The sequence below is a fragment of the Mycteria americana genome, chromosome 8 (assembly GCF_035582795.1).
Source record: "Mycteria americana isolate JAX WOST 10 ecotype Jacksonville Zoo and Gardens chromosome 8, USCA_MyAme_1.0, whole genome shotgun sequence".
Taxonomy (NCBI): Eukaryota; Metazoa; Chordata; class Aves; order Ciconiiformes; family Ciconiidae; genus Mycteria; species Mycteria americana.
The window spans coordinates 8987264-9001822 of NC_134372.1; the positions used below are offsets into that span (position 1 = coordinate 8987264).

Here is a 14559-nt window from a genome sequence, read left to right on the forward strand (position 1 = left end):
CCTCTTCTCACTCACGCTACGGGCACTGCTGGTTGTGCTGTCTCATCAGCTGCAGTGGGATGCAGGCAGAGAGCACCCCTCTGCTGATGACAAGAGATTAATTGTGTCTGGTCCTCAGGCTTTTTTTCTTTTTTTTTTTTCCTTTGAAGCTCTTTCACTGCGGTGGGAGGGGGAGCGGGTGATGCTCTTGGCTTTTGTTGCCGCACAACTTTTTTCTAGGACCTTCTCTCCAAGGTGGTGGCACACGTGTGTGACCGCTGCACGGCTGCCTTTGCTCTCTCTCCATTCTCAGTATGGCCGTGTCTGTCTCATACACCCAGCTGCCCTGCAGAGAGAGAAGGGTGGGCTGATCCAGGCGAGGCAAGCTCCCGTCGCCAGCTCTGAGCATTGCCAGACCTGGGCATGCAGAGGCTGGCAGCTGGAGCGTTGCTGCTGAATGCCACCCCTGCACTGGTGACACTGGTCAGGTTTCCAGTGTGCCTCCCGTTTTCAAGATAAGGTCCAGGACCTTGGGCTGGGCCTGGTTTGTTGCTCTTGGTGCTTATCAGCTTTTGCCGCTGACAAGGTGACCTGCTGCGGATGGGAAGGGGAGGTGCCCCCGGCCCGAGCTGCACACTGGTCTGGCCCCCCAGGACAGCCCGTGCACGTGCACACACACTGGGCTTGCTCCCGTGCCGGGCGTCCCCGTCTCAGTGTTACAACTCCTGTCTGGATGAGGCACTTCCTGGGTACCGTGGAGGTAGGAGGTAGGATCTCCGGAGGTGTCAGGTCGGCTCCTCCGAGGGGGGGGCCAGGGAGAGGCGGGCTCGCTAGGTCATCGTTTTTCCAACTAAATATAGTTGCCCGTGCTTTCATAAGGCCAGGATTTTTGCATCACGTGACTGTCTTATCCCTCCCAGCCAGCAGTCGGTCAGAGTAGGGGATCGGGATCGTGTGCCTGAATGGGTAATAATTAACTGTTAACTAGCTTTTCATTAGAGCCTGGCAGAACAGGCAGAGCTGTGCAGCAGAGGTAAGCAGGAGCGGAGGAAACTGCTCCCAGTCCCTCCTGGAGGGTGGACATCCCCCTTTAATTTGCAAATCAGTTGCCCCCAAAGGTGAGTGGGTTGGGGGTTTTTTTGGTGTGTTTTATAAGGAGTTGTGAGTCCTGCCATGCCTTGTGTGTCTGTCCTTGCTCTCCTGTAGTTCCTGCTCATGTCACCCCTCCCTCTCCCCCACCACTGATTTTTTTAGGTCATGAATTATCAGCTGGTCTCCCAGCTGGCTTGGAGGAGAGCCTGACCCTCCGGCTCCTCCACGATTTGGCCCGCCTGCATGCCCCCGGGCCCCTGCAGCCTTTCCTCGGGTGCCCTCCTCTCCCAGCGCCGAGGTGTCCTTGTTGCCCTGAGCGGCAGCTGGATCAACTCGTGCCTTTTCTCAGGGGCCCCAGCCGGCCCGTGACGGACTGACGCAGCGTTTGCCCGGGAGTGCCGCTGGCTTTTCCAGCCCCTCTCCCTGAACCATTTAACCCAATGGAGAGTGTTTGCAGGTGTCCTCGGAGGCTTTTCTCTCTTCCGTGAGGCAGAGGAATTGCTGGCTAAATGCTCTGCCGGTGGGAGACTTGTCTGCACCAGACAAGCTGGGTCAGGCAGTGGTGCCGGAGGAGCCTCTCCTGAAGGGTGATGGGTGGGTGATGGGTGCCTTTCTTCCTGCTCAGGGAGAGCAGCGTGGCTCAGCCACTGTGGAGGCCTGAGCCAGCCCAGCTCCTTGGTTTTGACAGTTTCTAGAGTCTGGTCAGCCGGGTGACCTTGGCTGTGTCCCCAGTGCAATGCTTCCCGGGGTCTGGGAACCACCGGCTTTCCCAGCAGACACCCCTTAGTTTAGGGCTTGGTTTTCCTTAGAAAACTGGGGTGGGGGGGTTCCTGTGCTGTCTTGTTCTTCTTGAACCTGGCATCTCAGGGATCAGAGTGGTGCATGGCCGTGGATTGTGTGTCAAAAGTTTCCTAGAAATCCTCTTCGGGGAAGAGCATTGCTTGAAAAGGCAGTGGAAAGATGTCACTTGCCCTTGAGAGAGTTCATTTGCTACCTTTAATAGTAGACATCTGTGCCAGGAAGAATCCGTGGTGCCCTCGCTGTTGCTGTTAACGTTAGAAATGCCTGTTGGCATTTCTTAACCTTCTCCTTCTGGAGTGTAGCTTGGCCACAAGTTGAAGGGTTTTTGTCTTGGACTGGGAGGCTACAGGGGGTGAAGGGTTATGCATCTTTGGTAAGTCCAGACCCTTCCTGCCCCTCATCTGCCCTGGAAATAAAAGTCAGGCCTTGCAGATAACTTGCATGTGCAGAGCTTGTAACAGTTACGTGCATTTAAAAAGCACTGTTTGTCAGCTCCCTGTGGCCAGGGCTGTGTTACAGCTGGTGTCCCTGCTTGCTCTGAAGGTCTCTGTGCAGGTCTGTGCTGCCTGTAGGGTGCTGTCAGCAGAGAGACAGGCTCTGCAAGTGTCTTGAGCTGCTTTACCTCCCCCTGCTCCAGGGCTGTCTTGGGAGTATCAGCTGAGGGATGTGAGGGCTTGCAGAGCTGGGAATATAACTCGGGTGCCCACACTCCCAGCCTGTGACAGCGCTGCCCCGGCATGCTATATTGAACCTGCCTTTACCCCTGGCCTCTCTCCCTGCACTTTTCCAGGGCAAACTCCTGAGCTCTCGGAGCCTGCCTAGGACACCCAGGTGGGAGTGTTCTCATGCTCTCTGCAGAGCTGTCAGATGCCCTTTTTGAAGTTATTTTTAGTGACTGATCTTTGCAGCAGTTGCAGAGCTTACATTGCAGAGAAGTGTAGGCAGCTCCCTGCTTCCTTTGCTGTTACAGTAGGGCTTGTAAGGTGGAGCTGTCTGTCGAGGAGCTGCAGAAAATTGCTTGGAAGGCTTTGAGCCACGGTGCCTGCAGCTTGTCTCTTGCTCCAGCTGAACAGGCTTCCCACATCCTTTACAAGCCTGAATCCCGCTCAGCCGTGCAGCTTAAGGATCTGGTCTTCTGCGTGGTCCTGACCTTGCCCATTCTACAGCAGTTTTTCTTGACGTGTAAGAAACTTCTGATACTGCAGAGGTGTTGCAAATATTCCTCCTACCTTTGTAGACAAGGCCAGGTGCTGTGCTGCCAGCTGGGAGCTGTGAGACTGTGTGCTGCAAGTGGTGGGGCCAGCTGTGGTTCTTTGCAGTCCTCAGGAGCAAGTTGGAGCCCCTGTTATGGAGACACTGACTCCTTTATGCTGGAAGATGTCATTGTGATAGTGTCTCACTTAAAGCTGTTGGAGAACTCCATCCCAGCACTCCCTTGATTTCCCCCTCCATGCATGCACCTACGGCTCTACCTCCCACCAAATCGCAGTTGTAGCTGGAAAATGTTGCAAACCTAGAGGAGGTACAGTCTGCATGCCCAGTTTGCCCCGACCCTTGCTGGTTTTGTGTACCTTATGATGTCTTCAGCAAAACGTGAGCATGCCAAGCAGTCAGTACTAGAAATCCTAGGCTTTTCTGCTTGTGCATGGAGCTTTGGAGGCAAGCGTTTCCCATCTCAGTTGGGCATTAGCTCTGACACGTGGCTGAGGCTGGTGCTGGGAGCAGCTCCTTGGGAGGCAGGCAGAGGTGGAAGCTACTACTTGGTCTCTGGGGGTATCTGCCCCTCTGTCTGCACAGAGGGGTGCTCCCAAATTGCTCTCTGGGGAGACCAAGGTCCCCTCTGTTCCCCTGTGCTGAGTGTTACCATCTGCCCGTGCTTCTGAACCCCATTACAGTAAGGATGTGGTGCCCACCACTGCTGTCTTGCTGATGAAGAAATGGGTGCAGCAACCCTGGGTGGTGGGCAGAAAGCGTTTGCCTGTGCCTCAGTGCTTTCTCTGGCTGTAACTTCAGGGGGGCTCTCCATGGGATGGGCTCTCAACAAGAAAAACATTCATCACTGTCCGCAGCTGGCAGGCTGCTGGTGGGAGGGGGAAGGCTGTTGTCTGCTTGGGTCACATCTGGCCTGCAGGACTGATCCTGCAAATATCTCTGGAGAAGGTGTGGTGTTGGTGGGCATGTAGCTTACCAGCTGTGTCCACTGGTGGCTCAGTTGGGCTCAATTCAAAACTGTGGAGTTTGAGTGCATGGGCAGTGATGGGTGCCATGGGAGAGCCTCCAAATCAATGTCTTGCCCCTGCTGCTGTGTGGATCAGGCTGCCCTTGGAGAGAGCTTGCTTGAGACCTGGGGGAAGGACAGAGACAGGGTTGGTGCCCTGAGTTTCCCACATTGGCAAGGTGAGGGCACACCGTCATGCAGTTGTTCTCTGTTGGCTCCCAGGGTCTCCTTTGGGACAAGCAGGGGGATTCTTGCAGCCACAGTGGGGACTTGGCAGGCTTGGCTGTGGCTGGCTGCCTGCTGGGTCCCTCTTTTCTTATGGGAATTGCCTTGCAGGTCCATGCTGTCCCACCATGTCTGTCCTGTGCATTGTACACCAGGAGGGACTCTATTGCCCTCCTGTAAAGACTGAAGGAGCTAGCTACCTCTAGGGGAAATGGCTAGTCCCTGGGCTGATTTTCAGTGCCTGGACAAAGAGCATGTACGTACAAATAGTGTGAGTGAGTAGTAGTCCTCTTAAAAACCATTAGACAGCTTACACCTATCTTCACTCTTCTCAGAAGTTGTCATACCTGGGTGTCCTTTGGTTTCTCAGGAGGTTAATGCAATACCTTTTCCTTGCCATGTCATTTTGGCTGGGGCACTATTCCTCCTCTCACTTGCAACCTGCCTAGAGCCCCAGCCTACTCAGGGCTCAGCTTGCCCTTGCCCAAGCTGCACTTACTCTTCCTCCCCTGGAGACCTCGAAGAAGCATTGCTGGCATGGCTGTCCCCTAGCACTGGGTGTAGGCTGCAGTCCTTGCCTGTGCCAGGACCATCCCATGGAGTCCAGGGAGGATCGTTTGGAGACTGTCAAGTGGTGAAGTGGATCCTGTTGGACCATTGGGCACATGGCCCACTGTCCTGCGTGGCACCCTTGGGCTCCTGCCAGGGCTCCAGGGAAACTGGGGATACCAGTTCGGCTCTTCCAGCCCCAGCAGGACCTGTGACACGGAGCGTGCGCCCCTGCCTCAGCCTTTCCAGCACAAAGTCTGGGCTCTTGACTTCAAAACTGCCTTCATCAGCAGTTTCTCCTAGGTGCCAGGCTGTGGGCTGGAGGGGCCTGGGGGCAGGCCGGCTCCTTTCTGTTGACTTGGCTGCCAGGGAAGGAGGAGTGTGCTGTGTCAGGGACAGAGCGTGTGCTGGAGCTGAGGACTCTGCATTCCTGCTGGGAGCTTGGGCTGCCCTCTGAGGCTGTCCCAGCTGGTGCTGGGGTGCTCTGAGCCCTTGTCCGCATTGCACAAGTGGTACACCGGGAGCAGGCACTACAGCTTTCTTGCTAGAGGTGCAGGTATTTCTGCTGTATAACACCAAGTCTCTGCCCAGCCCTGCAGATTTATTCCACCTCTTCTTTCGCTTTCTCTAAAAATCCATTACAAGCTGCATTGGATGTAAGAAAAGGCAGGGAGCCAAGCCATTGGGTGTTGGGTTCGATTTCCCCAGGTGAGGTAGTAAATACATCTCCTAGGCTGAGCACAGTGGTCCTACGGCACCTGTCCCTCCTGGGGGGGGCATTTAACTCTGGAGCTGCTGTGGCCCTGGCTGTCTGGTCCTTGTGCAAAGGCTCTTCTCCTTCCAGGTATGAGGTGTTTGCTCACCTGCATGCCCCGTGAGCTTCCTGCCTTGAGAGCTGCTGTGCCACAGCCAGACGCACGCTGGAAGGAAAGCGCAAGGTGTCTGCACAGCCTTGCCCTTCTTGGTGCTTGCTGGGTGCATCAGGGAGCGAGCGTCAAAAGCCAGTGAATGATTTGGTTGTGCCTTGGCCATGGGAGGGGTTTGCAATACTGGCACTGGGGCCATGGTGCTCTCACCTGTGCCTTGTCCCATTGGTTTTTAAGAAATAACCTCCTCTTGGCTGGGCAACCCCATGGGCAAATGGTCTGGTTCTGGCTGCAGGCAGCAGATCAAAACTTGAGACCTGCTTTTCTGTTCCTGGGCTGTGCCAGCGTCTGCTCTGTGGCTGCAGGCAAAGCCACTCCTTCCTTCCCTGCCTGCTGTCCCCTTGCCAGTCTCACACCACTGAAGCCCTGGCTCCTGCTGCAGCTGTTTTGTCTGTCCCCTCGCATGGAGGGGCCCTGTTTTTGGGGGGTGGGGGGGGTGGTCAGGCAGTGCTAGTGCAATTGAAAATTACTTGCTGCCACCAAATAAATGCAAAAGGAGGTTTTTGAAATGCCAGGAGGTCTGACACATGTCAGCAGCTTTTAAGGGCTCAGCTATCAACCAGGGCCGTATCTAGTATCCCTCAGTAGCAGTGCTTGTCCTGAGCTCCTGTGTGGGGGTGAGCAACACCCACTTGCTCCCTGTTTCCCAGGTTGATGCAGTGATGAAGGGCAGTGGGGTTTTTCTGCAGTGGGTTTGGCAGGGGGTCTTTTCAGCTATGCACTACGACGTGTGTTGCTGTCCTTGTAGGAAGGTTTTCTTCTGAAGCTTGAGCACCTGGATTAGCCTAAAATGTGTTTTGGGCAGGTTGGGTTTGGTTTTTTAAACACTTGGGTTTGCTAGAGTCTCTACAAGGGAACATGAAGAGCAGTTTTGGGTTTGATACCAGGAGCTTGACTACAGATTCGCTGATGGGTTGGACCTGGGGCCCTTGGTTAGGCTGGCATGCCCTGGAGGGTGCCAGGCACGCACAGCTTCTGCTCGCCATGGCTCGTGGCTCTGCGGATGGTGTGTCTGTCTGTCTATCCGCTAGCACAGTCACACCCCCTCAGTCTCCTGCCTTGGTCTGAGCAGTCTCCACCATGACTTGCAGATCTCTATTCCATCCACCCTGTCGAGAGCCGCCTGCAGCTCCCCCTCCTGCCTTGGTCTTAGCATCTCCACCATGACTTGCAGATCTCGACTCCATCCACACTGGCAAGAGCCGCCTCCAGCCCTTGCCACGGCGCTGGCCTGGCTGCACTCCCTGGAGCAGCCTCCCTGCCAGGCTGCAGCTTTGCTTTGCTTTGTGTTTTGTCTTCCCACAGCGCTCTGCAAATGCTAATTAGTCTTCTCAGCACCTCAGCTAGATAAGGGATCCCTGTTCCTATCTTGCAGATAAGGAAAGCAGCAGAACTTGTTTCAAACAATCTCCTCCCTCCACCGCAAAGATGATGGAGTCCGTGGCACCCACTCCTGCAGCCTGTGCCCCCGAGTCCTCTTTCACTAGAGGTTGTGAGGGGGCATCTCTTCGACTGGTCCCCAAAAAAGCACAAGAACATCTGTGGCTGTGAGGCTACTGAGCTGGAGGAAAGGGCTGGATGCCATTGCTGTGAGCCCTGGGGCTGCAGTGCGGTGGGAGCAGGCACCTGGGTGAGATGCTCGCAGTGAGAGGGGGAGCCCTACTCTTCCCCCAGCCAGAGAGATTGGTGCCTAATCAGGCTGCAGAGCAAGTTCAGTTATTTTTTTCTGTGGTGCCAGGCATGTCAGTGCTCTCAGAGCAGGCAGGGGTGCTCCGTACCTGTGGAAAACTGGCCTGGCTGCGGGTTTGTGCTGTAGCACTTGGTGCCTTTTGAAGCTATATTTGGTTGGTGACATCTGTGGGGGGTGAGTGGAGGATTTTAGGGGCTGTTGTGAAAGCACTTGCTCTTCCTACACTAGCTGGAAAGTTTAAAAGCCTTGTGGCAAGCTTTGTGCCATGGAACCGGGATTCTCAATGAGGTGCATGTGGAATAAATGACGGACGTGTGGGACTGCCACTGCTCGTGGGGGGAGGCAGTGCAGGTGGGCTGGGGAGGTCCTGGGGGGAAAGGGGAGGATTTGGGGATCTAGCTGAGAGCTTGGGCTCTCCCAGGGGTGAAATTCCCATGCAGAAGCCTTAGGGAAGGGAACCAAGGAAGGGGAGCGCATGTTGCTCCGTTGTGCCATGTCTGACTCTGCTGTACTGACACTTTTCAAAGCCTCCAGCTCTGAGCAAGGCTGGACCAGCAGGATGAATCATAGGAGGGGGATTGGTCTTGATCACCTAGGCAAAGTTGTCCTGCCTTACGCAGGGGATCAAAGCCAGCTTTGAGTGGAGCTGGGTAGGCTATTCGGGGTGTTTCCTGGGGCATCCCCAGATAGTCTTTGCCATTCCTCAAGGCTCTTCTCTTCACCTCCCTCCCACCTTCAACCCCCACCCCAGTCAGGGTGCTTTTCTTTGAGACAAAGCCAGCAGAGTCAGCAGAAATGCTCACTCCTGCCCGGTGTGTGGCACCTGGCATGGTCTGCCCCTCGAGGCAGGGGCTGGTGGGCTCTCATCTCCCTGAGGAGCACTGCTGTCATGGAGGAGACCCTTGTACGTGGTCCTCATGGGGCTGGTTTGTTAGGCAGCAGCATGCTGCTCTGTTGGCCTCTGTGCATGCCCTGCGTGAGCGTACTCCTCCTGATCCAGAGACCTTGCAGCCAAACCTGGGAGGGAGAAAACATTTCAAACAGAAAACATTTCAAACAAGTCAAATTTCATTTACTGCTTGTAAGGAGATGGTGTGTGAGCAGGAGCCAAGACCAGGTCATGGTGGGGCTGAGGTCTTGACTTGCTGCAAGTCTTGTGTGAGATCCATGGTGGTGTGACCCTCAACAGTTGCACTCCGATACCTTAAAACACCCTAAAGGTACTCAAGTGCCTAAATACCTTTGGCTGTAGCAGGATTTAGGCAATTCCCAGATCTGGCTCCTCTCTGTACGTTCCCTCTTGTGAACTTGCTGCCCTGTGCTGGGATGCACTGGAGATCAAAGCATGAGACTAGCAGTGCCCATGTGCTGCAGGCTTGCATGTGCCTTCGCCAGCCACATCGGCGCGGTGATGAGCTTTGCCTGTTCAAGGGCATGTTTGTTTTGAAGAGCGTAACAGCAGATCAAGTTCCGAGTGGTGCTTTACAGAGCAAGCTGAACTCCTCGCCACCCCTCCTCCCTGGCTGGCAAGGCCAAGTGGGGAGGGCTTGGCTAAGTCAGGGAGTGCCTTCCTGTGGCGGGATGGGGTTAAAGGTCCATTTCTTGGCCACCTGGATTGATCAGGAGTTTTCTGATCTTGATGGGGCCTTTCTGAGACCCAGATCAGAAGCTGGCTCTGTTTTCTGTTTACCTCTTCCTCTTAGTACTCCTTTGCTGAAGGGGGAGCTGGCTTGCTTCCCACCTGCCTCCCTCCAGAGGTAACATTTCCACAACCCTCAGCTGTGCTTTAACAGTTTTGTTCTCCTCCTCCTCCTCTTGCAGAACATACAACTCCTGCGAAAGTGGTGAGGGCTGCCAACCCAAGACAGCGGAAAGGAAGCAAGGTAAGGCTGTGCCTGCCACCCTCCTTGCTGGCCTTCAGCTTCTGGTGCAGTTGTCAGCACTGCATGAACATCTTGAGGGTCTGGTGAGCAGACTGCTGCTTTTGCAAGCCTGGTTGTGGAGGGGTTGACATGCTGGCTTGGCCGCTTCCAAGAGCGTGGAGAAGAACATCCTGATTCTCCATCTCCTCTTCAGTGTTTTAGTGGTCTTGCATGCTGCCTGGACTGGTTTTCTGCCTAGCCAGGCTAGAAGAGACCTTCTCATCTCCCCTCTTGCTGGGAGGCACTTGGAGCACAGTGCTGGATGCAGAAAGCCTCTCCCCCCACCCCAAGGACACCCCAAGTCCCTTGTGGGCTTAGCCAATGCCCTGCTTTGCAGTGCAGACAGGGTGGTGGTGTGATAGAGCACTGTGTCTGCAAGTCCTTTCTTCCCTGTGCAATCTATTCTTTACTGGCATACAAAGAGCCAGGGTAATTGATTTCAAACAAAGAGACTCCTTTGGAGGAACCAGGACAATCTGTTCCAGGGGATCAACATGAGGTGGAGGGACAGTTGCTTCTGAGGTTGTTGCATGCAGCTGGGGCACAGCTAGGGACATGGGCTGTTGGTGTTGGCTCCCAGCAGCCGGTGAAGACACATCTGAAACTTAATATGACTTTCCTTATCTATTCCATCTCAGGGAGGAGGGCCCTGGGGATGGAAGGTTCTCCTGTCTGTGACACAGGCATGGCCATGGACTGGAGGTGGTTTTCCCAGGAAACCTGCCTCCTGGGGAGAGGAGCATGGCACTTGAATGTAGAGACATGATCTCATGGGCGGCTCGGTGACTCCAAATTAATTTAGAAATAACAACCCCACAGGGGTAAGGAGGAGTTTCTGTGCCCAGATAATCTTAAACTCAGTGCCCAGCCATGATTCATCGTGTTCCTGGGCAGCTGTTTGGGTCCTTTCCTCTCTGTCCTGCAGGTCCTCTCTGAAACCTGGAAGAGGTAGAAATGATGGTAGTGGCCGGGTCACTTATTCAGCAGAGAAGTGACTGGTGGTCCCCTATGTGGCCCTGGGGTGTTTGAAACGAGGGAGCTCCCACCACCATCAGATACCTGCTTGAATTTTCCCACCAATTCTACTACATGATCCCTTTGCTTTGTTGTTGCCAGCACTTGGTTGCAGTTGGGCACTTAAGTGAAGCTGTGCCTGGCTGTAACCTGCCACTAGGTGGAGGCAGTTTCTTTAATGGGATGTGGTTGCTTCAGGTGGATTTGGGATGCTGAAAGCTGTGTGCTTTCCCTGTCCAAGGGGCAGTGCCTATGATGAATGAGTTACCTTGGGTGGCTTGGTGCCAAATGCTGCTGCTGGGGCAAAAAGTTTGGTGGGAGCTGGGAGGCTGGTAGCTTGTGGGGCTGGTGGCAGCCTCATTACAATCCCTGATAGACATAAATTTGTTTGTAGTTATTTGGGATTAATCTGGGGGCCCTGCTTGGGTGGGGAGAGGGACTGTGTATATGCACCCCCAAACCTCCTGGGGACAGCTGTCTGCAGGACAGTGGTGGGTGGTGGCTGTGACAGTATGGCTGGAAGGGCTTCTGGCTGCTGATGCAGGGAACAGCACCTGCAGCTTGTGCGCTAATGAAAGTCTTTCTCTTTGAATACAAGGTTGGTGACTTCGGTGATGCCACAAATTGGCCAACACCTGGAGAAATAGCCCACAAGAGCGTCCAGGTGAGAACACAAAATTGCTCCAGTGAGCAGGATACGGCCCTTGCAGACCTCCCTGTCCCTCTGCGATGCTAGGAGCGCTGGCTGAGTGAGGCCATTTGGGGTCCTGAGTGTCAGCACAGAGGCAGCCAGGAATAGTGTGCAGGGGATTTCCTTTTAGGGCTGCCTCGTGCGTCGGGCTCCCTCCCTCGGTGCTATTCTGGGAGCCTGGAGCCCAGTCTAAACCCCTGGACTCAGTGAAGCAGGTAGGGCAACTCTCAGACCCACTCTACTTAGGGCTGCTCAGTGTAAGAAGGGGCCTGGGCACAACACAAGACTTCCATGGGAGAAACTGAAAACACGCGTGAGAACGGGCTAGCGTGCCTGAGGGGCATGGCCTTCCTTTCCTGCTACAGACGTGGGTGTTGTTGAAACCTTTCTATTTTTGGATGCTGCTTTGCCAGCTCCTGGCTGTCTGTCAGGGCATGAGGGTCACTCACCCTTTTGCCATTGGGGCAGTCCGGTCCTGTGTAGGACACCCCCATCCTGGAGCACCAGGCCTCCCTGACAGTCCATCTCGGTAACTGCTGTGCCTGGGGCTTGTGTCTCAGCTCAAGCACTTCCCAGCATCTGTAGAGCCCTTGCCCTGCTCAGACATAAGCCCTTCCCCAGGAATAGGACAGCTCTGGGGAGGCACGGAGCAGGGATGCTCCCAGCCTAGGGCAAGGTCCTGTTTCTGCTCCTGCTGGGACAGCTGGGGTCTGCCTCCAGCTCTTCATTTCTCCCACCTCTCATGTCTTTCCTGCACTGGTGTGTCTCCAGCAGCCACACAAAGCACCATCCCTCCGGAAACTGCCTGTCAAGAAAGACATGAAGGAGCAGGAGAAAGGGGATGGGAGCGATGGCAAAGAGAGCCTGAAAACCAAATCGGATGAGTCCGGGGAGGAAAAGAATGGTGATGATGACAACCAGAAGTCAGCCCAGAAGAAGAAAGGTAAGGCAAGACCTGGCAGGGACAGTACCCTGGGCTCAGCCTGTCTCCTCCTCTGTGACCCACAGCCAGGTGGCAGCATCCACTGCTTTCCCTGGGGGCCTTGCTGTGGGACATGGTCCCAGTGCAGGGACAGCTGCAGTGAAAAGGTGTTTGCAGGCTTCAATGGGACAAAGTGTCATTTTGGTGGGAGCAGGGTGGAGCAGGGCCCAAGTAGGGGCATCCATGTGTCTGTGTGGGGAGCATGGCAGTAGTCTGCACTCTCATGTGTGCTCCGTGGTGGCACAGAAAAGCGCCTGACTGTGCGTTGCATCAGCCATGGTTAACACGTGGGCTCAGTCTGGCCTGAGCCTCGGCATGCAGAAAGGAGCAGAGGAAGGACAAGTGCCGTGAAGCAATAGGGAAATTTTGTGTTATGTCCCTCCATGCCAGAGAGTCCTGGTCACAGCTTTTATGCATCTAGTGAGGCCTGGAGGGATGTCTGAGGACAGGGTCGGTCCAAAAGGCCCCCCCTGCTTTCTCTCCTCCATGCATGGGGGCTTTGTGGCAAGAGGGGGCTGCGGGGGAGGAAGCAGATGCTCTCTGAACCTTTGTCACACCCAAACCCTGTCCTTTTGCAGGCAACAAACACAAGTGGGTCCCTTTGCAGATAGACATGAAGTCAGAGGTGCCTAGGGACAAAACAGCCTCTCGGAACAACCGGCAAAACGAGCAACACAGGCACCCCTCCAACAACCGCAGTGAGCTGAAAGGTGGGGGCTCGGGCTGGGGACCCGCTCTCCCTGCCCCCCGGCTGTGGGACAGAGTGAGACCTGATGCTGACGCATGGCATGGGGTGGTGGGGATGCTTCCTGTGTTCAAAGGGCTCTGGGGGCAGTGGGCTTGCTCCAGGGAGGTGCCTTCATCCCATAACACTCCTCCTCCTGCCTCTCCTTCCCCATCTGCTGCAGGCTGGCACCCGGACAACAAGCACGAGCGCAGCTGGCAGGACCACGATGAAACCTCCAGCGTGAAGAGTGAGGGAGGAGCTGTGCGAGGGACCTTCCGGGGCCGAGGCCGGGGCCGTGGCAGGGGCCGGGGCCGGGGCAGAGGAGGTGATGGCTGTATGTGTGGTCTTGTGACAGCAGGGAGGGAACAGGGCATGTCGAAGTGTGCAGGGCTCTGTGTGTGTGAGAGACCTGGGGCTCCAAAGCAGGCTGGGGAGGGCAGAGTGCTGTAGCGATACAGGGAAATATTGTGACAGGTCATCCCAGCTGATAAGTTGAGCTGCTTTTAATAAAAGCAAATTATTCTTCTTAGTATTTTAATAAAGGTAAATGTCTTTCTGCTACTCAGGCCAAGCCCTTCCACCTGTTTTCTGCCCCTTGCAGTACCTCTGTGTGCAGGAGTTGAAGCATGCTGATACTCTGGATAGGCTTTATGTCATGTTGAGAGCCCAGCAGGAGTTGTTGCTTGGATGGGGAAGAGCGTCTGCGCTGTCGTTTAGCAGGGCAGTGTCTGTGCTAACCCTGACACAGCTTCAGTAGGGCCTTCGTGTGCCACCTGGGCTGCCCAGTCACTGCTGGGTAAGAGGGCTCCTGGCCTCTCTTTTTGGCTTGGTGTGTTGAGGCTTCACTGGGATCCCTTCTGCGGCAAAGGCTGAGATGAGGGATCTGGGTCAGTGATGCCCCATTGTGGGCTGCCATGGAGACCCCGGGAACAGTGCAGAGGGAGCTATTTGTGCAGGAGTCCTGGCCCCATCTGGCAGCACAGCCTGTCTAGCAGATCCCAGGAGCTCTGTGCTGACCATTACTGGTCTCCCACAGGGCACTTCGACTACCAGTATGGGTACCGGAAATTTGAGGGCTCGGATGGCTCCCGCACCCAGAAGTACGCTAGCAACATCACTTACTACTTTGACAACATCAGCAGCGCCGAGCTCTACAGCGTGGACCAGGAACTGCTCAAGGACTACATCAAGCGGCAGATGTAAGCACCACCTCTTCTTCTTGTCTGAGTGTTGGCTGGTGGCGAGATACTCACAGATGCCCTCCCTAGACACTGCATAGCTAATCCTCTGAGTAGGGTTAGAGCCAAGGTGTGTTGACTCTGTGCCACGCAGCTTACAGCACTAGCTTGCCCCAAGTCTGGGCTCCCCAGGCTGTCTCTCTTCAGCCTTGCACTAGCAGAAGTGTGTGTGTGGGTGAATTAGTTCCTCGGGATTGCCCAGAGGAAGGTGGCTTGGAGCTGCCTCTCACTGATGTGTTGTCCATACAGAGAATATTACTTCAGCGTGGACAACCTGGAGCGAGACTTCTTCCTGCGTCGCAAGATGGACTCGGATGGCTTCCTTCCCATCACCCTGATCGCCAGCTTCCACCGTGTGCAGGCCCTGACCACCGACATCAGCCTCATCATCAAGGTGAGGGCAAGATGAACTTTCCTGCTTCTTGCCACCCCTGCCTGAGGCCTGTTTTCTAGATGGGCTATGGGTGAGGTGTAAGTTGGAGCCTTCCCTTGTCCTTGACTTGCT

General features: G+C 55.1%; 1 protein-coding gene across 2 annotated transcripts in view; it reads left to right on the forward strand.

Moving 5' to 3' along the window:
• LARP1 (La ribonucleoprotein 1, translational regulator) overlaps nt 1-14559 on the forward strand; it is a 49323-nt gene that overhangs the window by 21814 nt on the left and 12950 nt on the right. Inside the window, exons 3-9 of one of the 2 annotated variants that reach the window (XM_075509520.1) lie at nt 9302-9363; nt 11015-11080; nt 11879-12050; nt 12668-12799; nt 12998-13141; nt 13853-14015; nt 14304-14448. In XM_075509520.1, the coding sequence (XP_075365635.1) occupies nt 9302-9363; nt 11015-11080; nt 11879-12050; nt 12668-12799; nt 12998-13141; nt 13853-14015; nt 14304-14448 (884 nt within the window). The remainder of the gene's footprint in view (nt 1-9301; nt 9364-11014; nt 11081-11878; nt 12051-12667; nt 12800-12997; nt 13142-13852; nt 14016-14303; nt 14449-14559) is intronic. The other variant, XM_075509521.1, reaches the window with a different exon arrangement.